General features: G+C 42.2%; 1 protein-coding gene across 1 annotated transcript; it reads right to left on the bottom strand.

Moving 5' to 3' along the window:
* Nucleotides 1-218: 218 nt before the first annotated feature.
* On the bottom strand, nucleotides 219-25,253 carry GPI (glucose-6-phosphate isomerase). Its single transcript, XM_040615184.1, has 18 exons — nucleotides 25,003-25,253; nucleotides 19,797-19,887; nucleotides 18,899-18,967; nucleotides 13,794-13,913; nucleotides 12,318-12,401; nucleotides 12,080-12,226; nucleotides 10,265-10,336; nucleotides 9,191-9,235; nucleotides 8,311-8,364; nucleotides 7,319-7,379; nucleotides 5,606-5,649; nucleotides 5,231-5,383; nucleotides 4,759-4,888; nucleotides 4,304-4,380; nucleotides 2,919-3,047; nucleotides 2,291-2,366; nucleotides 2,144-2,210; nucleotides 219-661 (listed from the first exon to the last, which is right to left on the bottom strand). Exons 1-18 carry the CDS (start codon nucleotides 25,119-25,121, stop codon nucleotides 538-540), a joined length of 1,662 nt encoding a protein of 553 aa, XP_040471118.1. The 5' UTR covers nucleotides 25,122-25,253; the 3' UTR covers nucleotides 219-537.
* Nucleotides 25,254-26,544: the final 1,291 nt, after the last annotated feature.

The following is a 26,544-nucleotide window of genomic DNA, read 5'->3' on the forward strand; positions in this document are numbered from 1 at the left end:
CATTTGAAAAAATCCTGTATCTTGCTCAAATGCATCAAATTATTCAACCTGAACAATCTACAGCTAAAGATTTGATTCTTTGAACACATTCTAGTTTGTAGCTTACAGCAGAACCAGTCCAAAACAACATGTTAGTTCTTGGCTTCAGAGAACCTCAGATAGTCAGTGAGGCAAGTGTTACTAGGTCTGCATTTTAAGAGATACAAAGTGAAGAAGTATTACTCATCCATCATACCTTTTATTTTCTAGTATCAATACATGATCACTTTTAAGGAAGTTGAGGGATAAGAACTGAGGAACATACCAGCTGCACTTCACAGATTAACAGCCACAAAAATAGAAAGCAACTATACAGCCTCTGGGTTTCACAAACCTAGTTTTCGTTTGTAACACTTGACGCAACAAGGTTAACTGCAACAAGTGAAGAAGCTACATCTGTAAAGTGCTATTTTTGTTAGAAGTGGCTAAAAAAGCACAACTACAACAGGTCTGGGTGTTCTGTGGTTAGGATTGTCGATGTCCTCCAAATCTTTTATTTCAGGCTCTGTGTTTTTTGATGAAATTGATGAGCCCATTTGTTGAGCTATCATGAGATGTCACTGGAGCATCTGACTCCAGTTCAGGCTCAATTTTCTTGGCAAGCTGCTTTCCAAGCTCAACTCTGTATTTAAAAAATCAGAAGAAAGAAAAACATTAGTGCTAACAACTTACAGTATTTACTATTAGCTATTGACATTAAAAATAGGTGCCAGTTAACTTGGCAGCAAACACTATGATGAATGCTTTTCCCTTCAGAAATCACTGACAAAGTCAGTTATTATTCAGCTGGAGTTATCACAGCTGCTTAGCCAAACAAACAGCTCTTAAATTGCAGGACATCTAAAGAGAGAAAGTTTTGTTTTAAAAGTTAAGCAGAGTCTTTTCCCTTTCTGTAGTCATTTGTGTTATGCAGAATGCATTCAGCTTGCTACTGTTCACTGTTGAACACTACATCCACTCAGAACACTGATTTGTAGCACCAAAACAGTAAACAACAGCCGAGCTGCAGGCCTGGTAGCCTTCCCCAACACTACAACACACTATGCAGGAGTTACAGCACACAGGGCAAGAACCTAGGATAATTCAACAGCTACAAGAAACTAGGTTGTTTCTACAGCATCCCCACATTCCCTAGTTTTGGATGCCATTCTAAATTCTAATGTGTTGCAGTAAAAGCTGTACTTATTTCTACCCCACCCCGACTTCAAAATTGGTAAGATACATCAGCTTTTATCAGCCAGCTTCCATTTTCAATTTCTACCGCAGTATTTTAGTTAAAGCACTTTCTCTGGTAGCATAGCTCCAAGAAAATCTTCACAAAGAATTATCCTTCAGCCTTTAAAAGAGCTTAGTGTAAACTGCTGTTCTAGGCCTGTAAAGCAAACTTGCTCTTCAAAATAACCCCTCACAGCTCAGGCAGGTTTCACCTGAAAAATCTTACTCATTTCCCAATTTTTGTCCTGGATAAGCCCTCATACAGCATGTTGTACAGTTAGTATTATTACAGATTAAAAAGAACCTGATTAGCTCCTTATTAAGTCTTCCATTTTTAAAAGGGATAAAGTGAAAAACTCATAAAGCTGCTGTTCTCCACATGGAGCTCTACCATGAACCTTGGTCACAGGTGCAGCCTGCATCAGACCTACGGCTCCTATATATAAACACATCTGCCAAGAATCTTCTTGTACAGGTAAATTAAGTGGTCAGTCTTTTGCTTCACAGATGCCATACAAACTGCCTAGTAAACATTTCTAGAGAAAATTTTCCCTTCTATAAAGGGAAATTATTTTCCCTTTCTAATTCTTAGAACATGTTCAGCCTGCTTGACTATTTTTTTCAGTATTACTGCCTCTTTTCTGCATTCATAGTATTTTTTTTAGTCAAATTAAACAAAGGTCCTTAGCTGAAGTTCTATCTACGAAGTCATTAAGCGTGGCTGAACAAGGATACATGGTGACTCACCCCCATAAAATCTGTTTTCATTTAAAACTATCCTATAATAATTTGCTCGAAGTTTAACACTTATTTTTTTCTCTCTAAGTCATGACAGATTAAGCAATACCACAGTCAGCAAGTATGCAAGAAATTGATCAAGACTACTTACCCCCACTGGTCGTAACTGTTAATGTCCCAAACAATTCCTTGAACAAATATCTTGTGCTCATACATGGCTGTAATCAGAAAAGAAGATTTATCAGAAAGTATAAATAAAAGAAAGTCTCATTCACAGATGAGAGATCCATTTACTTACCAATGATGGCTCCCAGAGTAAAGGGGTTGAGTTTTGTAAACACAATGGAACTGGTTGGTCGATTTCCCTCAAAGACCTTTCAAAACAAGAGTTACGGTGTTATCTAATATGTTGTAAAACTTACATGAGAAACTTGCCGTTTGTATGTTCCTTGCAGCCCATACTGGACTATATCTACTAGCAACAAATACAAAATGCTGAAAGCTTTAAAGGCTAACAGCTTCAACCAAAAAATTGTATCCATTTTCATGGTTTATTATGAATACAATGGCAAAATGTTATCTCCAAGCACCATTACTGGCTACTATGGGCTAGAGAAAGTAACCAACAAGTCAGTATCCCAGGGGCAGTGATGAGGTAGCTCATCTTGCCTGAAATGCCTCAAAAAGGCTTCCAGCTCAGCAGCCTTTTAGCAAGAGTGCCATTCACAGACAGCACCATGAGACTGGACAAAGCAGAACCTGTATCTTAATCTTCGCAGCTATCGCGACAGTAGCTCTTCACAGCCACCGGAGGGCACTGCCCCATGAGCAAACTCCGTCCAGCAGCGCAGCAACATGACGCCTCCCTCCCCACCACAGCGTCCAACTAAACCGGGGAACGCTGTCGAGTGCCAGAGCCCGGTTACCTTATGGGGAAGGAGCTTCTCCAGGGCATCTCCACTCAGTCCTGCCGCTTGAAGTTCCTTACGAGCTTCATCAGCGGTCTTTCCTTTCATCAAGGCCTCAGTCTGAGCAAGGAAGTTGGCCAAAAGGATCTGGCAAGTAGAAATGTATGTATCAAATCAAGTACTGCTTCCAGCAATACCCAGTGCTTGAACGGAGACTGAGACCTAGGCTAAAGTTACTACATTCGTTTTTAAACACTACGGCAGTAAGATGTGCAGTAGTTTCAGCTGCATAATGCCTGCTATCGCTTTTTACCTCAGAGTGCCAGGAGACTTGATTACTGTTTTAACAGTGCTGGTATCCCAAGACAACCAGGACTGTTTTTGCAGAATCCTGCCCTGCTGAAACTGACAGCAAGCCTCCCAACAAGAACAAAGAAGCCAGGATTTCACACACCCTTTTATCCAGTACAGTCTAAACTTCTATTCCACGCCACACCATATGCATGGAAAGCCAGGCACAGCGTTAATCAATGTAACAAACTAAGACATACTTACTCTTACTTGCAAATTCATACCCATTACACTGAAGTCATCTCTTACTATATCTACAGTAGAATGAAACCTTTTCTTCCCTTCTTTTGCAAAGTCATGTCCTAAACTTTCACCTGTACTTAGCATTACTTGACAAAAAGTTATTATTACACAATTCAAATAGCACTTGTAATCTGAAATAATGACAAGATTGAAATTTAGTGAGGAAACATGTTTTGGGGGTCTCTTTGGGGTTTTTTTGTGGGTTTATTTTTTTGTTTTTAAGTATGCAGTAACAGTAGACCTGGACATGTTTCCACCTACGGAACTTAAAAAATGGTTAGACAATTCACTGAAAATCCTTAGTTGGATAATCCAATTAAACTAGAAAAACTGGACAAATAAAAAAATATCTATGAGTAGAAGGCTATCACGCTAGCCACGCTAGTATACGTACTCACTTGTCCTAGAGCTTAAGACTCACAACAGCATCTCTGAGGAAGTTTTCATCAACTCTGAGAATTTGTTCCTTCCTACTCTGCAAGAACTACACTCCTAACAATTTCTACAAGGAATTTTCTCACCAAATACTTAATTGTTCAACACTTTGCAACCTCAGTAAGCCAACAGGCCACACCACTGACCTGCCTCACGCACTGTGCAATTTCTTCATGAACAAAAATACCACTGTATCACATATATTAAACGTAACATGTAATTGTAACTTAGATATTCTCAAATCTATTGTGAATGTTGACAGCCCATGTGTACAGTTTCAAAGGGACATACAAAAAACCTCACATGCTGCAATACTGAAGAAGCTTCAATGCCTTCAGCCACAAGAAAATATGGGTGCACTGACAATTTATTACCTTGTGATGCAAGCCATTTCTGACTGGATGCTGGGTCTGGACTGGGATCAGGAAGTCACAGGGAATCATGCGAGTTCCTGTAAGAAAAGCCACGTTAATAACCCTGCAACAGGAAAGTCTTAGAAAAAACTTCAATTCTCACCCCATTTTCAGAATTACTGGAAGACACAGCCACTTCAAAAATATTTTTAAAAAGCTTTTTTTTTTTCATAAACAGCATGGGAAAGTGACAATACAGCTCAGTAGTTTCAGCTTTAGCTGACCTTCCTTGTTGTACAGTTAAAACCTGCATCTTGTTATCTTCCAAAGTCACTAATTAAGAGCACCATAGCAATGTGATGCTGCGTTAGATAAGAGCCCAACCTCTAAACCAGTATCAATTCTGCAGACTCTTGCAGCTTTACAGCCATTCAAAATTCAACTCCAAAACAAGGTATTGAGTAGTTTCAGTCTACCTTGATGAATAAGCTGGTAAAAAGCATGCTGCCCATTGGTGCCAGGCTCTCCCCACACAATAGGGCCAGTACTGTAGTCCACACGAGAACCTTTCTTGGTAATGTATTTGCCATTAGACTCCATATCACCCTAAAAGGAAAGGGCAATATTAGCTTTCTTGCAGAACCACACAGTATTAGTACAAGTTTCCATACAGACTTAACTACAATGAGTTATAGCAATTTTGTAATTTCGTAAGACATACAGCTGCTTCATTTACAGACATCAAGATAACAGATGTTTGAGGGCAAAATGTTGCGAAATTATCTGAGCAGATAAGTTCGTATCTATCTCGGCACCAGTCTCTAAGTCCTTGATAACATGAATTTAAGCGATTGCAATTTTAACCTAGAAACATACATTCAGTTTCTAGAACTAGGACAGAAGCATATCTACATAATTCCTTCATGAAACCTTTACTCTGAGTCTTACCTGCTGGAAGTAAGCAGCGAAGCGGTGCATGTATTGGTCATAGGGCAGAAGGGCATGGGTTTCACATCCATAGCAGTTTATATACCAGATGCCCAGCATGGCCAACAGAACAGGCACATTCTTCTCCAGTGGGGCAGTGTGGAAGTGTTTATCCTATGTGACACATATGTTGTTACACTTTTGATGAAGCAATTGTCACCCCTCCCAACACTAAAACTGTTTTTATTGTTGTTTTGATCCAAGGAGACCTTCCCAAGCACAGTCATTTTGGAAGCACCGAGAGGGCACGGGGAGCTAAACTTTAGAAACCTGCCGCCAGTTATCATACTAAAACACTTAAGAGGAACAAATCTGAAATAGGGATCCCACACTCACCATCCAGTGGGCTCCTGCAAGCAGGCTCTCAAAGTTGTCAAAACCTAACAATGGAAAAAAGTCAGTTCATATTTACTATCACAACTCAAATTTGATTTTTCTTGCAGAGGCAATCTTAAAACAGTTGGGATTTCTGGTATGCAGCAAGGCTCCCAACTACTAATCAAGGTTAAAGCTGCACTTTGACTTCTCCTGAAATTTGCATGCCATAAGCCAGATGTATTTAGTTACGATTAAAGCCTGGACTTCAGAGCAAGTTCAACTTAATGAAACATACTTCAAAAACCTTTGCCTAAAATCCCCATGCAGGCAAAATGAGCAACTAGAAGGCGAAGAGGCATTAAAACCAGGCTCTCTATTAAAGGCTACATAGTTTTCAGCAAGTTCGAACACTTAGTGACTTCACAGCCACAGTAGGAGAGACATCCCCCAGAATAACAGGGCAAGGGTAGTACAGTAAGGATTTCTATGCTGGTCTGGCGAAACAACTGTAATAAGGTCTTCTCAAAGAAGAAGGTTCCCCCCTCCCTTCCTTGTTCTCTTAATTCACCCCATTTTTCTCTGCTCTATAATTAAGGTATTTAAATAATCATTTCTTTTCACTAATGAGTATTTTATCTAACTCCATCCTTTCCTGCAAAACCAGAAATCCTGATTCTTATACGGAAAAAATCGAGATGAAGTGTTTGACAAAGCAGCAGCTCTACCTATGGTCAGAAGCCAACTTTGGGAGATGACGGATATAAAAGCAAGAAGTGCAGATATGGCATGTCAGCAGTCAGCACCAAATCTGTCTGACAGCAGAGATGAACAGTTTATTGCAGACAAAACACTAAGTGCCTGAAGTTTATTTTACTGTTCGCACTGGTTTTTCTACATATGAAAACTCCTACTCATATAATTCTAAAACCATCAAAACCAATGTTTCCTCTAACCTCAGTCTAAGAGAATTCTAGCTTTAATTTATTAAAATGACATTATGGTTTCAGACTTGAAATATCTGAAAGTAGTGATGAGGGAACCAAGACTCCTGAACAGCCAGCTCAACAAGAAACAGCAGTTCTTCGAGCTCTTTCACATTAACTGTGTACTCTCCACCTGCAACAAATATGCCAATGCTACAATAACAGTATAAAAGGTAGATGGGGACCAATCCTGAGGGTCTACATTTGTGCCACAATCAACTGAAGATGGAAGCAGCATTCCTGTATCATCAGGCCCTCTAGCCTAGAAGCACAGGTACTGGGGACAAAAGGAAGTAATGAGAGGAGACTGTTAACAATGCTAAACTGAGCTCAAATGCAGAACTGGAGACATAGGATTTTTAATGGTTAGTGTGTATATACCTGCAGAAACTAAATACACTACTTTTAAGTAGCTTAGGAACATCAGTTGCAAGGTGTGATTTTCACTGACGTGGCTTTAAGTGATCAGGCACTTTTGGCTATGCAAGTGAGAGAGACTAAGAGATGCAGTTTTACTATTCGTACCTAAGTACAGGTAATTTCCAAAACTGCATTTACAGTACTGAAAACTCTCAACATTTCTGATGCATTATAGGTTGTTTTTTAGCACAAACATCCAATCACTCAGAGTAGGTGGGTAAAAGAGTATCTGCCCCAAATCTGATCCATAACTCATTATTGTTAATGAGTTATGTTCCTGAAGCAAACAGACTAGTTCTTGGCATTGTTACATCACAGGAACACTTACCAATATGCAGGGCAATGGAGAGACCAATGGCAGACCACAGAGAGTAGCGGCCACCAACCCACTGAAAGCAAAAGATTTATACATTAGAAGTAACCACAGGGTTTTTAAACTCAAACTACTAGGAAATAGCAGCATATGTTTAGACTATTTTCAGCAAAATAGATATTGTTTCTGGAAATAATTCACAACACATTACATGGCATGGTCAAGGGAACCTGCACCTTACAGTAGACCCCTAACAAATCCTTAAGTATGCAATTATTTGAGACTTGAAATTTACCCTGCTCGTCCAAAAATTTGTAACATCTGTTGAAGCAGATTCTTTGATGATTCCAGTTCCCTTCCAAACACTAAGTTTGCAGCTTGTATTAACTGCTTGCCTAGTATCACTCCTCTATAGATAAAGCCTGCTGCAATGAGATTATGGAACTACCTAGGGAAAGGTAATGCTCTAGATAATTTCTAAAGAGCAGCTTTATAAACTAGTTTGTCAGGCACATAGTCAATGAGGCAAACCAAGCTGTTTCTAGTTAAGTATAAGGGCAGTATACTTAAAATACCTATCTGCTACAAAAATACCAAATTAGGCTCCTGGTTCTGATGTTTGACCTTTACAGGCCTAAATTATATACAGTGGACCCCAACCGTCAAATGTCACCGCTTATAATAACTACTTACACGAGGAATAAGCTAAGACTTGTATCTCCTGTTACCCAACAGCTGATTAGACAGCCAGGAATATAGAAGGCTCCTCTTCAGACCTTTGACTGCACCATTTTAATGGAATGGTCAAGAGACATGACAGTTTTGCTTATCTGACATGTTCTGAATTTGCCTGGAATTACAAGTTTCCAGATGTTTCAGTACATAGAACACAACTAGTATAATTTAGGTGTTTTGGCAGTTTCCCGAGATCTAGTTAGCATTTTCTGAAGCAAGTTAGATTATCCTAACAGTTAACATCTACCACACAACATAAAACATTTACTTACATCCCAAAACTCAAACATGTTCTCTGGGTCAATTCCAAAGTCTTTAACTTTAGGCTAGAATAATAAAAAAAGCATGTAAGAACATCATAAGTAAAACTAACATTCTTAAAAAGCTTTAGGTCTAGAAAATCGAACACACAAGTTGGATACCTATAAAATGCACAATTCCCCAACTACATCCTCTATTTAAAAAATATACAGCATTCACCAGAAGAAGATAACATTAATTTCCACCTATCACTACTCAGCAGTCTCAGATAAAATCAATGACATACATTATTTTCTGATCAAAGTGGTAATATAGTTAGGAGTTGGACTGACATTCCATCTACATTTAGCAGAACCATAACAAAAAAGGAACTTCACATCGTAGTACCCAACAGCCTCTCAGCCACTGCAGTCTTTTTCTAATTGCTATTGGTCCTTCTACTTCATACTTTGCATGAACCACCGCATCAGGGAACATTATACTCATATGCTACAGATTATTCACACAAACTACTTGCATCACTTCAGCATTTACTTCAGAGGTCTAGGAAAATACTATTTATTTACATAACTGTATTCACACACAGTTCAATTAATTACAGGTAACACTCACTAATAACAGGACAGTCATTTCAAGTATGAGACCTGATAGCAGGTTTCAAACTCTAGCAGAAAAAGCAAAAAACTATAATGAAGGTCGTCAAATCCTGATACTGTTCATTACTCTAAAAGTGTTAAGTTATTTTCAGTAGAAAAAAAATGCTTCCTTTCAAGAGGAAGAATGACTATTGGTATTCAAGTAACTGTCTTAAAAGATAGGCTTCCTTACTGGATTGTAAAATGAACACCTTAAAGATACACAGAAAAGATAAAATAGATTTGTTATACTTACACCATTGGTAGACAAGGCAACAAAATGCTTGGCCACAGCTGAAGGCTTAATAAAAATAAACACTGTTAGATCTAGAATGCTAATTATTTTTATTTCTTGTCATAAAGATGATCTGCTACCATTCACATTTAAACACTGTTGACTATCAGTTATTTTCACATTATCAACTTGAAATCACCTTATTCACATTCAGTGTGGGATTTGGCAGCATGCCTGTCTGAAGATAACATTCTGAGAATATTATCAGAATACATGAAGCCCACTGGAAGCAGTCACTACTTAGAGTGGCACACGACTTCCATAAGAGTATGTTATCAGTTTGGAACATTACTACCACCAGTTTGGAGTAGGTAGAGTTCGTTGTACATATGCTACCCTTCCAGCTAGTTAGAAGATAAAGACAATTGGATTTACTGATAAATCTCCAGCTCTAAATATAGAGTTTGGTCTTTCAGTAAGTGTTCTGGTGAACAAAGTTGAGTTGTCTGCACCAGTAGGGTTAACAGGGTATTTCAAAGCCCAGCTTCCCAACTAAGTACAGCTACTCTGACTGGAACAGGTTCAAGACCACCTTAATTACCTGAGTAGGCAGTATCTGCTTTTTTCTTTTAAAGGTTAGAGATAGAATGAGACAAATACAAGGTTTCTATTCATAGCACTGCCCTCTGACATAGAAATGTTAGTTATTCAATCATAGCTTCATTTTTAATGTATTTGCCAAGAATTGGAAGGTAATGCCACATAAAACATGTTCCTGGATTTCTGTATCAGTGGTTCCACTAATTACCCAGTTCTAAGGCAAATGCTACGCTCTATTACTTAACAGGTAGTATTTCAGGGAACAACATGTGACAATCATTTATAATCAAAAACTAGTGGTTTTGTCACTTTGATCAGATGTAACAGCCTGTCACTATCCATGAAATGAGATATATATACAGCATTCACTGAGCTATATGGCTTGAATTTGGGCAGCTATTCACTCTGCTCCAAAGCGCACAGAACAACCAGGGAGAAGCGGCACAATGAAAAGCTGTTGCATTCTGTTATGTAACCTAAACATGTTAGACTTACATCATTAGCGGCATGTAAGAACCACTCTTTGGCTGTTTCTGCATTCGTGATAGTTTCTTGGGTGGTGAAAGTCTGCACATCAGAAAATAAGGAAGTATGTGAAACATGATTTAAAACTGACACAAGTTCAGGCTGCTAAAACATCATTTGTTCCAGATAATCAGAGCAGAGTGAGTCTAGATGTTCATAATAGACAACTGCTGCCAGATTTCAGCTAAAAAGCAGGTTTATCAATCCACTAAAGACTAGTGTTTCTAGATTTACCTAAACAAGCACATTATCTGGAATTGGAATAATTATTCCCTATTTCCTGCCTTCCCTCCCCCAAACTGTTATGCAAAACCTTGAGACCAAAATTTTCCACTTTACTCTTCCACTAAACATGAAGTTTTACCATCCAACTAAAAACAAACTAATTGGGCATCAAAACAACATAACCTAGTTGATTGTCCTCTTGTTCTTCCATTCCTACGTTTTCATGTAGGAACACTCATTTCTAAGACTCTTGCCATAATTTTGTTCTGCTGATTAGAGCAGAACATTTTCCTGCTTCATGAAGTGTGCACAGAAGTTCAGTCATGCAGTTTTGCAAAGATCTACAACCATTCTGATTTATTCAACCATCAAAATTTAGCTTTAAGGGTGAACATTAGATTCAACCTACTCTCATCCACCTCCAGAAATATTTCATTATGAAACACAAGCCTGTTATGGAAAACAAAAAAATGCCATTCATCCTCTTCCAAATATATCCAATTATCTAACTACTATCTGGCAAACAGAAATTGAAGTGTTACTCTTTCAATCTGGCAGTCTTCTAAGCCTTTGAACCGTGATCCCTGAACTCAATTATTCTAAGTGACCATTAGTATTACTTGTGAAGTTTCCTGATTACTCCATAAGTTGTTGCTCGGCTGCGGTATTGCCAAGATGAGATAATGAGCGTCACTGTCGAGCATGGCCAGCATTACACACATGTTCATTTGTTGCAGATAGTCTTCAACAGCAAAAAGGTTCCACTGTGCTTTACAAATGAAAGCAACCCAAGTTACATAACTATGAAGTTTGTCTTTACCAGTTGTTTCTGCCATGACAGAAGCATTCCTCAAAGGAAGATGGCAGCTAACAGTTACGTTTACAGAGTAAGTTATTACCAAGGCAAGACCTTAAAAGGCAGCTATTAAGTCCATATTCAGAAATAAGTGTCATCTTACTAACTAGCAGCAGACTAACTACCTTTTCCTAAGTAAAGCAGCTTAAGTACATACTTATATATTAGTATATCCTTTATGCCCAAGGAACTCAGCATTTAAGTTATTTAGGTGAAGGTATTTTGTTACTACCCTAAAACGGAATGAAGGTTCCCACTACATGCAATTCATTAATGCAAAAAATACAACAACGTACTTAAGATAAAGGACCAAAAGTAACCTTAAAGAAATGGGACAAGATCTTGAATTTCAAATAAGTAACTACATCGGATCCTACATTGCACCCACAGAGAAGTACAGTAAAATCAACTTGTGAATAAAGCTTAAACTTTTACTGACTGAGAAATACATGCTAGACAACGTGAAATTGCTCATGTGCCTCACTTGTTTAGGTTAAGCCATTTTCAGCACTTGACTTCTGGATCCGTAAGTATTTCAGTGGCAACACAAGCTTCTACTGCAAGTTTAGGGTGAATCACAGCAGGCCTGTTTAGAGTAGTCCACACTAGAAGTCCCTCATCTAGACCTTCATGTGGACAAATCTCTACTTGGAATCTTTTACAGTCAGAGAAAAATCACACCCCAGTGCTTGTATTAGACAAACCTTTGATGCAATGATGAACAGCGTAGTGTCTGCTTTAAGCTCAGCCAGGGTTTTGGCTATATGAGTACCATCAATGTTGGATACAAACCAAACACGAGGGCCTCCCTTAGAATATGGTTTCAGGGCTTCAGTTACCATCAGAGGGCCCTGGATAGAAGCAACAATAAGATTTTATCTTCACTGCAAGCACATACACACACAAAGAGATGTGGAAAATGTATAGAAGTCAGGAGCTTACCAAGTCAGAGCCACCAATCCCAATATTGACCACATCAGTGATCGCCTTTCCAGTGTACCCTTTCCATTCACCACTGCGGACTCTCTGTGGCAAAAGAAAATTGCAATGACTATTTTATACTTACACTGAAGTTAGTGATTCTAACAGTAGAAATAGTTTGTGTTTTCAGGCACTGATGTAGAAAGCATCCAAAGACAACTTTCAAGCTTCTAGACTTTAAAGACTGCACTCAGAGCTAACTTCTTAGCTATACCTTTGGTTATGTCAAAGATGACACTTCACGAAGTATTAGAAATCTAACGCACATATTTAAAACACACTGCAAGATCAAGCTCTCCTTCCACATGGACAGCATTTACAGCAGTATTGGCAAAGGCAAGAGAAATTAAGCTAAAAGGAAAAAAACTTGTGCATTAAGAACATGCTCTGATGATTGAAACCATCTAGCAATAAAGAAGGAGGCACCAGTGAAAGTCTGGTTTTGCATTACCACCAAAATTTTAATCAGCTAAGAACTCTACAGCGGGAAAAAGACTGTTGCGTTTCTGTGGTCATTCAATTCTTACATTATCTGAAGAAACAACCAAGTTTGGACCAGTTAGTGTCAGTTATTGTGGTTTTGTTGGCATTTATCCATTAGGAACCAGACATAACCCGGGCCCATTTTGTATGAGTTAAAAAGTATGAGGTGGCAGCAATACTGGCCACTACCACCTGGATGAGACTCACAATAGCAGCCAAGTAGGTCCAGTTCCTCATAGTCATATTTAAAATGCACCAGAACTATTCAGTGAGTTTTTACCCATTAGTTTTATCACACATAAATTTGACTTCGTTAGTGCTCTATGAAGTTCATCAGAGCATTTCCTCAGCTGATCTCACAGATGCCTACATTTTCAAGATACACAGAATAAAAAAGCAATTAATGATATTTGAAGATAACAGTTCACTGCTGTACTTAACTAGGGAACAGAAAACTTTCATGCTGCCGAAGTTGCAAGCCAAATCATAAAGGTATCTGACCTAAAATAGTCTTAAAGAACTTCTCGTTTAGGTAAAGCATAATCAAATTGCAAGTGAGCTGGGAGCTTCTACCTCTCTCCTGGTTTTACACAAATTTTAAGAGGCAGTTTCTACCTGATACAGTTAAGTAGTTGAAAAAGTAGCAAGAAATAAGGCAGTATTTGAATAGTACTTAAGTGATTTGCGAGACTTTTGAAGTAAATGCAAGATTACTACTAAAAGAGCAAGACCTAGAGAACCCATTAAAGAAAAACCCAACTGGTAACAGAAAGAAGTGATCATACTAGAAACAGCTCCAACTCCCTGCTTGAGCCAGAATTATTATAAGCCTCAAACAAGGGCACAGTAATTCATGTGAACCAGCCTACAATCAATGTTTCGCAATACACATGTAAGAATCTGGCTGGGTATAGAACAAACGTATGAAAAATAAGCTATGGTGGTAGTTTATACCTGGCAGAAGTGTTTCATTTTGTCCAACACTTTGTTTACTTCTGGAACAACATCCTTCCCATCCACAAGTATTGGCACATTGGAACGATTTCTCAGAGCAATATGAAGCACAGCTCGGTTCTGAAACAATAAGGGAGAAAACCTGATGAAGCCATTTCCAAACTATACCCAGGGGCCTCAGGTGCCTCATCCAGCAGATAGTACAACCTTCGAGACTTAAAAATCCTTTAGAGTAACTGTAATTGGTAGGGCACTAGTTTATATACACACATTCATCACCAGCTATCTACATCACCTTCTCATTTCACATCATCAGTGCAGAGAGTTTACAAAAGCATATAATATGCAAAGTAAATAAATAGTTTCTCTGTTTACTTGGATAAGAAAGCTCAAAATCCCTTGGAAAGATTGAGGTTCAAAATTCAGCAATATTCAGTACTCTGAACTTGGCATGCTTCAGGTATACAAGGATGAAGTTGTTTCCTATTAAAGACAATACTGAGAATCAATTATAACAAGAAGCCAAGGTTATTTTCTCTTGACATTTTTTCCATTATCCTGAGCAGTCCATTGCCTATAGGAATATGAGACAAATACATAATTTCTCTAAACATTTGACAAAAAAGGAATATAATAGCCACATGATTTTAGCCACTGCCCACAATTAAATGTTCCCTGAATACTTGCATGCCAGAAATGTAGGTGCTAGCTGTGTTACGAGAAAAAAAAACCCAAGCTGTTAGCATGCAACATAATGTATTGATTCTCCACACTTCTACACAAGTCAAAGCACTGAGATCTGGCCTATGATTTGCCTGTTCAGGAGCTTAACAGCTTTAAGCTAGAATGAAGGAGTTAAGCCAATACTAATGAACAAATTAAAAAATTAGTCTGCTCCACCTCACTGTGCCTCACTATAGAGAGAGGCACTGTGAACAAAGACAACACAGACAATGTGAACTGCCAAGTTATGATTTAAATACCAAATGCCAATTCAATAATCATCGAGTCTGTGGTTACTGACTTGGAATACAAAAAAGCTCTTGCAGTTGCTAATTATCAAAGTGTACCCACTTAAATAATAGACACAATTTTTTTGCAACACCTAGCCACAGAATGGTACATACTGCTCACTATCAGGCTTGAAGGAAGTTAAATCTTTATCAAGAGAAGCAGTTGTATTTGTCCTGATTTCTACTGTTAAACAGAATTATCTTCTAAATATCAGGTGGGCTATGAAGACTGTCCACATGGGTGGTCAGATATGCACTACCTTGTAATGCACTGTCTTTGTGCCATAGCAAACTGCAAGTTTGAACTCATATGGGACAAACACCTGGCAATAACACACTTGAGTGCACTATGAAGAATTTCCACATAAGCACACACCATACAGCCAATGCCTGCAGAACCAAATACAGACAAATCTTAAGTATTAAGACAAATAACTAAAAAATGTTCTAAATCAGAACGAGAGTAGCTGACAAGTCAGTTCTTGCCATTAAGCAGCTCCCTTCTGTCTTACTGCTTTAGGTTTATTTAGTCATGCTGTTTGACAGCATCCTGTTTAAGGTCTCATGACCATTTCACATTGTCCACATGCTCATACTTCAGAGCCAAACCAACTTGATCTGATATTCTATACAAGCAGGAAAAATTAAACACAAGAAATCTAATTCCAAGTCAACTTCCGACTGTAAACAAGGAAAAGCTGATAATGAAAAACATGTTCCTAAAGTCATCATGCAGCTAACTGCTACACCAAGTTGCCACATGAGGACAGTAGCAAGATAGAGAGCTAGCAGCAGAAGCTAAAGACGTCACAGTTTAATATTGTGTTTAAGTGCTTTCTGGGAAAACTTCATCTTTCTGAGAAGGCTTCAGCTGCTGTATTTGCTCTCACGTAGACAACAAAGTCTAACTCCATAATACATGGTCTGAGATGGGCTAACCCTGTATAACTTGTGTTACAAGAGCCTAGTGAGAGGCAACACCAGACACAACAACATTCAAGTAAATTTAAGACTTAGGACCCTCTTTTCTCACTTCCTTCTTTCACAAACTAGAATTAACTCTATGAATTGAAGGCATTAATATAGAAGGAAGGTGAACTGTTTCTCCAGTGAAGCTGTACCTGTTTTTACCTGTGCATTTTTACAGATATAACATTCACAAACAATACAATGTCCAAATACTAGAGTTAGTTTAAGCAAACAGCTTGTGCAACAGTTAAGTCAGTCAATAACGAAGTCAAAGGAAATACTGATTTCTGTGAATTTAACCCAAACATACTAAACAGCCTTTAAGGCAGACTAGTAAATCACATTTCACTGTCAAGTTCAGTTTTAATCCTATTCTTTAATTTCAGGAAAAAGGTACAATTCGTTTCCTGTATGTTTTAGTGAAGATTTAACCATGAAAGTTAACATTTGAACATAAAACATTTTTAAATATGGTGGGGTAACTTGCATAACTGGAGCGCTGCAGTGGGTGGCTACAAACCCTTCAGAAGGGGCAGGCAAGGAGGCTGCGGCAGTGGGGTAGCCCTGTATGTCGGGGAGTGATTTGGTTGTCGAGAGCTGAATGATGATGGTGATGGGGTTGAGTGTTTATGGGCATCAGGGGGAGGGCCGGCAAGGCAGGTATCCTGGTGGGAGTCTGTTGTAGACCACCCAGCCAGGATGATGACACAGATGAAACATTCTACAAGCAGCTGGCAGAAGTCTCAACATCACTAGCCCTTGCTCTCCTGGGGGACTTCAACCTACCAGATGTCTGTGGAAACAGAATACAGGACAGAAGAAACGGTCCAGGAGGTTCCTGGAGCATGTGGTAGGTAACTGCCTGGCACAGCTGGTCACTGAGCCAGCCAGGGGAGATGCCCCGCTGGACCGGCTGCTTGTGAACAGGGAAGGTCTTGTGGGTGATGTGGTGGTCAGAGGCCATCTTGGGCACGGTGATCATGAAATGACAAGATTTTCTGATTCTTGGGGAAGTAAGGAAGGGAAGTCAGCAGAACCGCTACCTTGGCCCTCCGGAGGACAGACTTTGGCCTGTCCAGGAGCCCGGCTGACAGAGTCCCTCGGGAGGCAGCCCTGAAGGGCCAAGGGCTCCAGGCAGGCTGGACATCCTTCCAGAGGGAAGCCTTAAAGGCGCAGGAGCCGGCCGTCCCCATGTGCCCAAAGTCGAGCCGGTGGGGAAGGTCGGCCTGGCTGAACAGAGCTTTGGCTGGGACTTGGTGGGGGAAGAAGGAGAGTTTTGTGACCTTTGGCAGAAAGAGCAGGCAGCTCTGGAGGACTACAGGGATGTGGTGAGGTTGGGCAGGGCGAAGATTAGAGAGGTGAAACCCAGCTAGAACTTAATCTGGCCACTGCCATAAAAGATAACAAAAATTTTTTTTACAAATACATCAGCAACAAAGGTAGGGCCAAGAGGAATCTGCATCCTTCATTGCATGCAGCAGGGAACATTGCCACGGAGGATGAGGAAAAGGCTGAGGTACTTAATGCCTTCTTGGCCTCAGTCTTTAACAGCAAGACCAGCTTCCCTCAGGGTACCCAGCCCCCTGAGCTGGAGGATAGGGACGGGGAGCACAATGAAGTCCCCACAGTCCAGGAGGACACGGCCAGTGACCTGCTGCTCCATTTAGACACGCTCAAGTCCATGGGGACGGATGGGATCCACCCGAGGGCACCGAGGGAGCTGGCGGAGGAGCTCGCCAAGCCTCTCCATCATTTATCAGCAGCCCTGGCTACCCAGGGGGGGCCCAGCTGACTGGACGTCAGCCCACGTGATGCCCATCTCACAAGAAGGGCCGGAAGGAGGATCTGGGGAACTACAGGCCCATCAGCCTGACCTCGGTGCCAGGGAAGGTTACCCTGGGGGTGCTGGTTGATGGCCAGCTCAGCATGTGTGTGCCCAGGTGACCAAGAAGGCCAATAGCAGCCTGGCTTGTAGCCAAAACAGGGTGGCCAGCAGGACAAGGGAAGCAATTGTCCTCCTGTACTCAGCACTGGTGAGGCTGCACCTTGAGTACTGTGTTCAGTTTTGGGACCCTCACTCCAAGAGGGACACAGAGGTGCTGGAGTGTGTCCAGAGACGGGCAACGAGGCTGGTGAGGGGTCTGGAGCACAAGTCTGATGAGGAGCGTCTGAGGGAACTGGGGGTGTTTAGCCTGGAGAAAAGGAGACTCGGGGGGGACCTTGTTGGTCTCTACAATTGCCTGAAAGGATGTTGTAAGCAGTCAGGGGTGGGTCTCTTCTCCCAGGTAACTAGCAACAGGACAAGAGCAAACAGACTCAAGCTGCACCACGGAAGGTTTAGACTAGGCATTAGGAAAAGTTTCTTCACAGAAAGGGTGGTCAAGCATTGGAACAGGCTGCCCAGAGAGCTGATGGAATTGTCACCCCTGGAGGCATTTAAAAAATACATAGATGTGGTGCTTAAGAACATTGTTTAGTGATGGACTTGGCAGTCCCAGGTTAATGGTTGGACTTGCTGATCTCAAAGGTCTTTTCCAACCTAAATGATTCCACGATAATTACAACCTTCAGATCTACAAGAAGGAAGATACTCACCCTCTTACTGAAATAGGCAGCCAATTTCCCAAGACTGTTTATACTATCTGCTGTTAAACGTACCCGAAGATAAGTAGTATCAATAACCCAAAGCAGGAAGTCTTACACAACCCTCACTACAACTTTGCAGGCAGTTTACTGAAGTTTACAAACACTGACATTAGGCAAAAGCATGTAACAGATACCTAGAATGCAATACTCTGCTCCATGCCCTTTGCAAGATCTGACTTGTTTTACTCTCTATAAAAAACTAAAGAGAAAACAAGGAAAAATGTACCACCAAAATCCCTAAAAAAATAAAGATGTGTGTTGAAGGGAGGACTGAATAGCTTTATTCAAACACATTTTCTTCTTTGTCCGAGCTGTAAAAACTTCTCATGTAAGTAGTGCAGCAAAAATTACAACCACCCAGCATTTTAAACCAGCAATCAGAGTAAGCTTTTTCAAGATTCCTTACACAGATGCATGAATATCTGTAACACACAGGCACAACTGAGGAGACAGAACCACGGACAGAAATAGCCTTACCTCGGTGAAGTTTATCTTCTCTCCACTGAACATGCGCTCTCTGGCACTTTCCACACCCCTTGACTTAGCCTGAGAAATACAAAAATAGATACCTCTTAAAAATAGTAGGAAGTCAACGTGTACTACAAAGGTCCAGCTACAATAAAGAGTGTGAACATTTACCACATAAGACAGTGAAATAAAAATCACATTAAGAGACTCACTAGATTTTAGCTTAAAAAATCAGTTCTCTAATTTTAAGAACAAGTGTTTTTATGCAGGCTATTTATTTCCTTAAGAGATTACACAGCAACATGCTGAATTACCAAGATGCAATGAATCCATCTTACTCAGTTTCATCTTGTCATACTGCTACAGGACTCAATGATTCTTTGTACCAGCTTGGTATTTTTAATTTTTTTTGAAACCAAAGCATAGCAAAAGTAATGTTGCTATGGCTGGTTTTGCGGAGAAGTCTGTCTTACCTGGTCTAAGCCTTTGGCTGAACCAGTAGTTCAGGAAGAGTTGTAAATATGGACACCAGGATAAACTAAAGTTAGTGACAAACTACTTAAAATGCACCCAACTGCAAATGCATGTTAAAACTAAGGCTGCATGACATATGAAGTATTGTTTCAATTGCAGGTACAGAAGACTCTTACAACTTCATATGTTATAACAGTTCAAGTTACAACTTCATCTGTCTTATTTTACTGCAGACTTCAGTAAACAGCACCATTTGCCAGCTGGTCTGTTACACATAATCCTTTCAGTGAGCACAAGGGACAGATCTGTGCATTGGAAAATGGCCTTGCACCTTTTAACTCTGATGGCCTCTCCAATTCAGAGCTATATGTATATAAGCAGTGCTAGAATATTAAAAATTTTGGTTTATTAATTCAACATTTTAAAGAGTTACCAGTTCCATCAGCATTTTCATCACTTCTTCTGTAATAAGGTTCTTTGAGTAATCCAGTAAGATATCCCCATGATCAGTATTCAGAGTCAAGCTGTCAAAACAAACAGGTGGTTTAATTACACATTCCTGAAGAGTGACTGTTTTAAGACAGTGAGAACTCCTCTACACATTACAAGACGATTGGGATCCTAATTATACAAAGTTAGTAAAGATGACCTGAGGGACTGATTTGCCCCCCAAGTTTCACAGAATGACCTACTAGCACATTATTTTAATTGAAGACCACAGTTTTCAACAAGCGAAGTTACCGTGTCCACTCTCTGCTTGTTGAAGTCCAAATATAACAAAGTCTATTTAATGCATAGTTGGAACAATCACATTCTGTTTTCAGAGCCACTAGTATTCTCTAGCAATAATTTGTTTTTTCCCCAATATATCATAGGAAAAAGCTTACATTCTTTTGCTGCTAAAAGTTAAACTGTCTTCCTACAGGTCCTTTCAACAAATATAGTCATTCTTTTATTTATATGGAGACTTGAACAAACCCGATCTGTAAGTCCATGTAACTCCACATACAGAAACATTCTGTAAAATACTATGCAGAATTAAACCCCATTTGTGCATAGCAGTCTCACTGTCCTACTTGACTCCAGTGGAAGTCTCCAAATCAGTCAGCTAATCATAATCTGAAAGCTATAGCCTAACACTTGAAAACAGAAGCACCTTTTTGTTTACACCTGAAATGAAACACAGAAATGACAGTCTGATAAGAATAGAGTGAGCCCATTTGTATTTACTAGCCTTGTATCCATGCACAAAGTTCTACAGGCCCTCTAGTCCTTTACAGCACACTTTTCTACTCATTTCTTCTTTGCACTCATTTACAGCCAAATATACACAGAACACAAAGTTCTGTAAGTAATTCAGTAGGCCTTCTAAAAAGGCACAGAAGGCCTTTTATACCTTACTCTCAGTTTTGCTCCGCAGACACAAGCCACAGGAAATTGCATGCATCTAAATTCTCAATGTTTCCACATTCTTCATCATCTCCCCTGCTTTTTCTTTCCCAAGATTTGAGCACAAAAATACGCAGTTATTTTAGTGACCACACATGCCAGAGAATTCACAGGGACAAACCATAGCATAATTGCTATTCCAAACAGATATAATATGACAGAGCAGGCAAGATTCTGTGAAAGAAGAATGGGGCTGAACTTGGAATAACAGCAATAATCAGCAAGGCCTAGACATTTGGGTGGTTTCATTAACTTGATTAGTGGTGGACTGGACAGTACTAGGTTAATGATCGACTCCATCTTAAATGCCTTTTCCAATCTAACAATTCATGACTCTGTGTCCTTTCTCTGGTCTTAAAACACAAGACACTAAATAAGGAAGGAAGAAGTCTTCAAGCAGAGTCTCAGAAGAGTGTTTCTTGTACAGACAAGGCAGTGGCAAATCAGGAAAAACAGTATCAATACTGATAATCACCCTTCTCTTCAGTGGGCTGCAAACAGTAATCCTGAAACCCTGACCATCCAGCCCAAGGACAGCTGGAATACAGCTAGCTAAGGGAAGGAGGACTGTTACCTTCCACCTGCCAGATTTGCTATTTATTGAAAAAATAAAGAAGTAAAGTAAGAACAAGTCCACCAAGTCTTTCATTTTCACATGTGATGCAATTTTTTTTTTTACAGACACGTCTCAGATTTGAACATATTTTACTAATGATATAGCAAAGTCATTAGTATACTAATACCTCCTCAGTTTAGAGAGGTGGAAGTCTTAAAATTCTCATCTACAGTTTAATATAGAACAACAGTCTTCCCCATTGTTCTACGCCATGAAGTCTTTACAATCTTTTCTTTGTTTACTTGGCATACGCCTTACTTCTACAATTCATTGTTATTTTACATTTACAAATAAAAAAAAAAAATCAATCTCATTAGACCTAGAAGACAGAGTATCCCATGAAATTCTGGCTGGATTCAAATCACTACTTGTTTGAACAAACTGCAGGAAAGTGGCATCCCAAGACAGGCAAAAAATAAATAATAATAAAAAAAAGCAAGCAATGGCTACCAGATCTTAACTTCACACACACAAGGTGTAATACGCAGTATGCAATGCAATCTCATTTTAAACCCTTACACCAAGAAATCCACCTTTTATTTAAGCAGAAGCCCAAACCCCTGCAGCTCAGCAGCTTTCTGCTACACCACCCATTCTGCAATGCAGTAGTTAACAGTAGCACTACCCAGGTGGAACAAGAGCCTGGTCACGTAAGCCACATCCACATTTAAGTGATGCAGCCCTTAATCAGAAGATCACCTGTAGCACCTCCGAACGATTTTATCTCCCAACTAAACACAACCTAGAAAAGCTGTATGCAACCCCTAAAAGTATTATTACATATTGATTCCCTGGTGGTATGTTTTACATTTAGATTTGAGGCTCTTTCCAATCCTTCACAATGGACAAGCCAACTAGGAGTATAATACTAGTGCTTCTTATCTTGCACTAGTTATTTGCATCAAGAATACTTTAATCAGCATCCAGTGTCCATTATCTGCTGAATTTTGTGATGGCTGCACCTTATCAGTTCTACTCCTTCCAAATCTATTAAGAGCTCTTCTAGTGAACAACCCACTTTGTCAAGACCCACTGTACCTACACTTGGGTACCAAAGAAAGCCGAAGGTATACCTTACAGGTTTAACTACACTCCCAGTCAAGAAATCAGGATATACAAATCCTGAGGGAGGGGGACAACACACACACACAAAAGGAAGAAAGTGTCTTTTATCTGCATTCTGCAGGACACAATCAGCAAGTGTAAGGTTCTTATAATAAAATGAAATAGATGCTTCTGCTGAGAGATAAAATATTCAGATTTCAGTCTGACATTTCCCCAGAACGAGTACCAGGAAACACTTTTACATAGGTATAAGTTTCTCTTTTCCTTCTAAAGGAAGGGAGATAGTCAACGATTTCCACGATAATACCTAGCAGACCTAACTGAAATTTATTCACAAAGATTCATTTCACATGAGGAGAGGTGTGCATTCAAACTACAGTAAGGTCCTTGTGGCAAAACCTCCAGACTGCTTAAGCTTTCAGCAGATGTTACCCATCATCATGCTGCTGATGTGACTCAAAGTGGCAATCAGTGAGAAGGATACAAGCAGATCTGTCAAACTAACCCAGCCTCTTAGTTCAGCAATTGTATTTTGCTATGAGAAGGTTCTCCTGGTCATCTAGAATATGTTGGTTCATCAGGACACAGGACTGAAATCATGAAAAGAGGCATAAGATCGATTAAGTAAACTAAAAACACTTCAACTGTTTCCTATCCTTGGGGACTGCACGAAAGGACATTAAGTTGGGCAGCTATTTGAAACTAGTAGCTTTGGTAAAGAATGTTTCACAAGAAACCTGATGAACACATTCTGGGAGACACACTGACTACTTTCAGCATGGAGAAAACATCCTAGACATGAGTGTGTGGGCCTGAAACAACAATTGTCAAGTATCTTCTCCTTTGTGAGCTGTACACAGTGACAGCGCAACACTCGAAGTTTAAGTATATTATACATTCTCAAAAGCAATTAAATACAGAGTATTTGAGATTGAGAGAGTGTATTTTATGGTTAGATTAGCTTGGATAATATTAAAGTGACAGCCAACGAGATTAAGATGCAGAGCTATCCCCAATAAGAGTACCTGCTTAAGCCGTTCAGGAAGGAACTTATAAGAGACCTGTTGATTACACCTTCTCATTCATTTAGCTAGCTTGCTTCAGCTTTCCTTTATTCCAAGGATGTTAGCAAATTCAGTCTCTTGGAATACACCAGAGATAAGGAAAATGTGCAAACAGAACTAGATCTACTAGCTAAGAGCTAGTACATTTATATAACGTAATACTAATAAATCCCTTTAGCAGTATAAAAAGTCCCTTCAGAAGATCCAGATGTATTCAATACTCCAAACATTTAGCACACCTTTTTCATCAATGTAAATGAGATTTTTAACTCCAGTATACTGGTACGAAGGACTTTGTATGCAGTGTTTCATTACAATTTAAGAACCATCTAACCTACTCCAAAGGTAAGAATAAAGTCACTTTACCTAGGGTGCTAATGAAAAGCCTGATACACGCAACAAGTCTTATCTCAACACTCGATAACACAAGCTCGCTGTATGACCCAGCCTCACTTTAAAACTCAATTCAGGGATGTGTTACATGCTACTAAGACTTTTCAGATCGTATAGTCCAACAGCGTAACCACAAACGACTTCCCAGCACAGCCTCCGGTGTACGGAGGACGAGCCGCTGGGCGTTACCACCCTGCCACCACTTCTTTCTTCCTCCTCTAGCAAAACCGTGGTGCAATGGGCTTTCTGTAAGGCGGCCAGCAAGAGGCCAGGGCGGGCCGGGCCTCCCCGCCGCCCCCCTTCCCCGTCGCAGGGCAGCGGTTGGCACGGCCGCGCTGCTGACAGGTAGGGGCAGGCGGGGGGGATGGATGGCTCCTCGCGATTTTATCGCGGAGCTTATCATGACTAAGCACGCGGGTGCGAGCGGCTGAGGAGCGAAGGACCCACAATGCCGCTGTGCGAGCCGCGGCCCGGCGCTGTGCTTCCCGGCACGTACCCTGCTGCAAGGATGAGTCAAGGACAAGCGCGCACGGCCGCCCTCCTCGGGGGATGCCGAGGAGCGCCCCCCCCGGCCCGGCCCTGGCCCTCCGCGCTCCCGGCGGGACGCTCCGGGCCCCGGGCGCATGTGCCCGGCCTGCCAGCTGCCTCCGGCCGGCCGGCGCAGCTCCAGCCGCTCTCCCCGGGCCCGGCCCCCCCCCCGCACGCCGGCGGGGGCGGCGGCGAGCAGAGCAGCCGCGTGTGTGCGCGGTGCGGCGTCTCCGCCCGCCCGCCGGGCCCAGCGCCCCCCCCGGGGCCACAGGGAGGGGAGCGGGGGGAGGGCGCAGGGCTCAGCCGGGCGGGCGCATCCCTCCCGCCCGCGGCCAGGCCGCGGCTCCCCGGCGGCGCCCACCTGAGGGAGCGGGCAGCCAGGCCCCGGGCCCCGTGTGTCGGGAAGCGCCCGTGTGTCGGCAGCCCGAGGGCCCGTCGGGCCGCCGCGGTGGCCGGGGAGGGCGGGGGCGGCCGCTGCCCCGCTCAGCCGCGGGGGAGGGCGGGTGGGGGCCGCCCAGCCTCACCTGAACTTCTGGAAGCGATCCTTGTCGGCCTCGAAAAGCTGCCGCAGGACGAGCTTGGAGGCGTTCGCCTTATGCCATTCCAGCAGCTTCTTGAAATGGGGGTCGCCGGAGAGCGCCATGTTAGCGGCCAGGGAGGGCTGAGGCGGTCACAGCCGGCGCAGACAGACGAGCACGGCGGGCAGAGCACTTGCCGCCGCCTCCGCTTTTATAGCGGCGAGCTCGGCCTCCTGCCGCCGGCTCCGCCCCGCCCCGGCCCCCTCCGCTTCACGGGCGGGGGGATTCCCCCGTTGCCGCGCCAGCGGGGCGGGAGGCGCCGTGAGCCCGCTCGTGCGAGGGGGCAGGTGGCGGGGCCGCGGGCCTGCCCGCCCGGCCGCTGGGGTCCGCAGGTAGCAGCCCCTGTGGAGGGAACGCCGTGCCGCCGGTTGCGGATCCCGTGCTGAGGGACGAGCGGTTTCACTGCCAGCGGGCACCTGCGCGGGGCGGCGGGAGCTGGCTCGTCAGCCGCCCTGCTTGCCCCCCCGCCCGCGGGCAGCCGCCGCGGTTGTGTCCAGGCCGCTGCTCGCGTAGCTACGTAGGAAGTTTGACCAGGTTAAAAACAATGTCTCTTCTCGGGGGTTATGTTTACCCCGGCTCGGCCCCGCGGCCTGGCCCAGCGCAGCCCCGCGGAGGGGTGCCACGGGCCGGGGCAGCGCCGTGAGGGAAGTGCCAGGCCTCGGGGCGGGGCCGCGGCGCTGCACCCCGGCCTGGCATCAGCGCCGCCCTGACACCTGTGCCAGACCCCTGGCCCGCTCCCGCTGGCCGCCTCCACTGCCCGCTGCGGCAGATGGCCCCTGCGCCACACGTCAGCTGCTCTGGCTTGTGCGCCCCGAGCCCCGGCTCCCCCGGCCGTTACATAAGGAGCTCAGGCCCGGGCCGGTGGCGGGAGGCCTGCGCCGCCGGGGCCGCCCGCGGGCCGGGGCACGCTGGCTCCGAAGGCAGGTCGGGGCAGGCGGGTGAGCAGCTGCACCGTTCTTCGGCACATAAAGCAGAATGTTGCTTAACAACAGGCGTGTAAAGCAGTATGTCAAATTCCAGAGACTGCACTCAGTGGCTTAGGTGAATAAACCCCAGCCAAGTCATGTTTTAAGCACCTAAGCCCCTTTATGGATCCGGGCCTAAATCAGAGTCACAGAGGAAGAACTTGATTCACTAATATCACAGCCCAAGTCTTAAGCAGCAGAATCAGCATCTTTTCCTTGCTGTGAAACATAAAGCATTCCTAATTGATCCTTAATTACATTAGCAAATGTGCACCTCTAGTATAGTGATAATAGACCATCTAAAAAAGGTTCCTCCTTACTTGCCTGTTTCTAAGGTTTGCTTTTTCAAACTTAAAATAAATTTAATAGGCAAAAACCTTTTTCTTCACCAAAATAAATATTGATTACTTGATAGATTTATTTAAAGTTTCTGGAGGACACTCATCCCCGCTAATCATAGGTATGGGCAATATCTCCAAGCCAAAGCTGCTTCTCTCACAGTGCCTGGATCTACCTGACCATC

This window comes from Falco naumanni, chromosome 15 (assembly GCF_017639655.2).
Source record: "Falco naumanni isolate bFalNau1 chromosome 15, bFalNau1.pat, whole genome shotgun sequence".
Lineage (NCBI taxonomy): Eukaryota > Metazoa > Chordata > Aves > Falconiformes > Falconidae > Falco > Falco naumanni.

What these genes read in the sequence shown, in the direction of transcription:
- GPI (XM_040615184.1), bottom strand. Translation starts at nt 25,121, where the DNA reads ATGGCGCTCTCCGGCGACCCCCATTTCAAGAAGCTGCTGGAATGGCAT. An exon ending in AGAAGATAAACTTCACCGAG is followed by an intron (nt 13,914 to 18,898) that starts GTAAGGCTATTT and finishes TTATTGTTTCAG; the next exon opens with AACCGAGCTGTGCTTCATAT. An exon ending in AACAGTTACGACCAGTGGGG is followed by an intron (nt 662 to 2,143) that starts GTAAGTAGTCTT and finishes TTTTAAATACAG; the next exon opens with AGTTGAGCTTGGAAAGCAGC.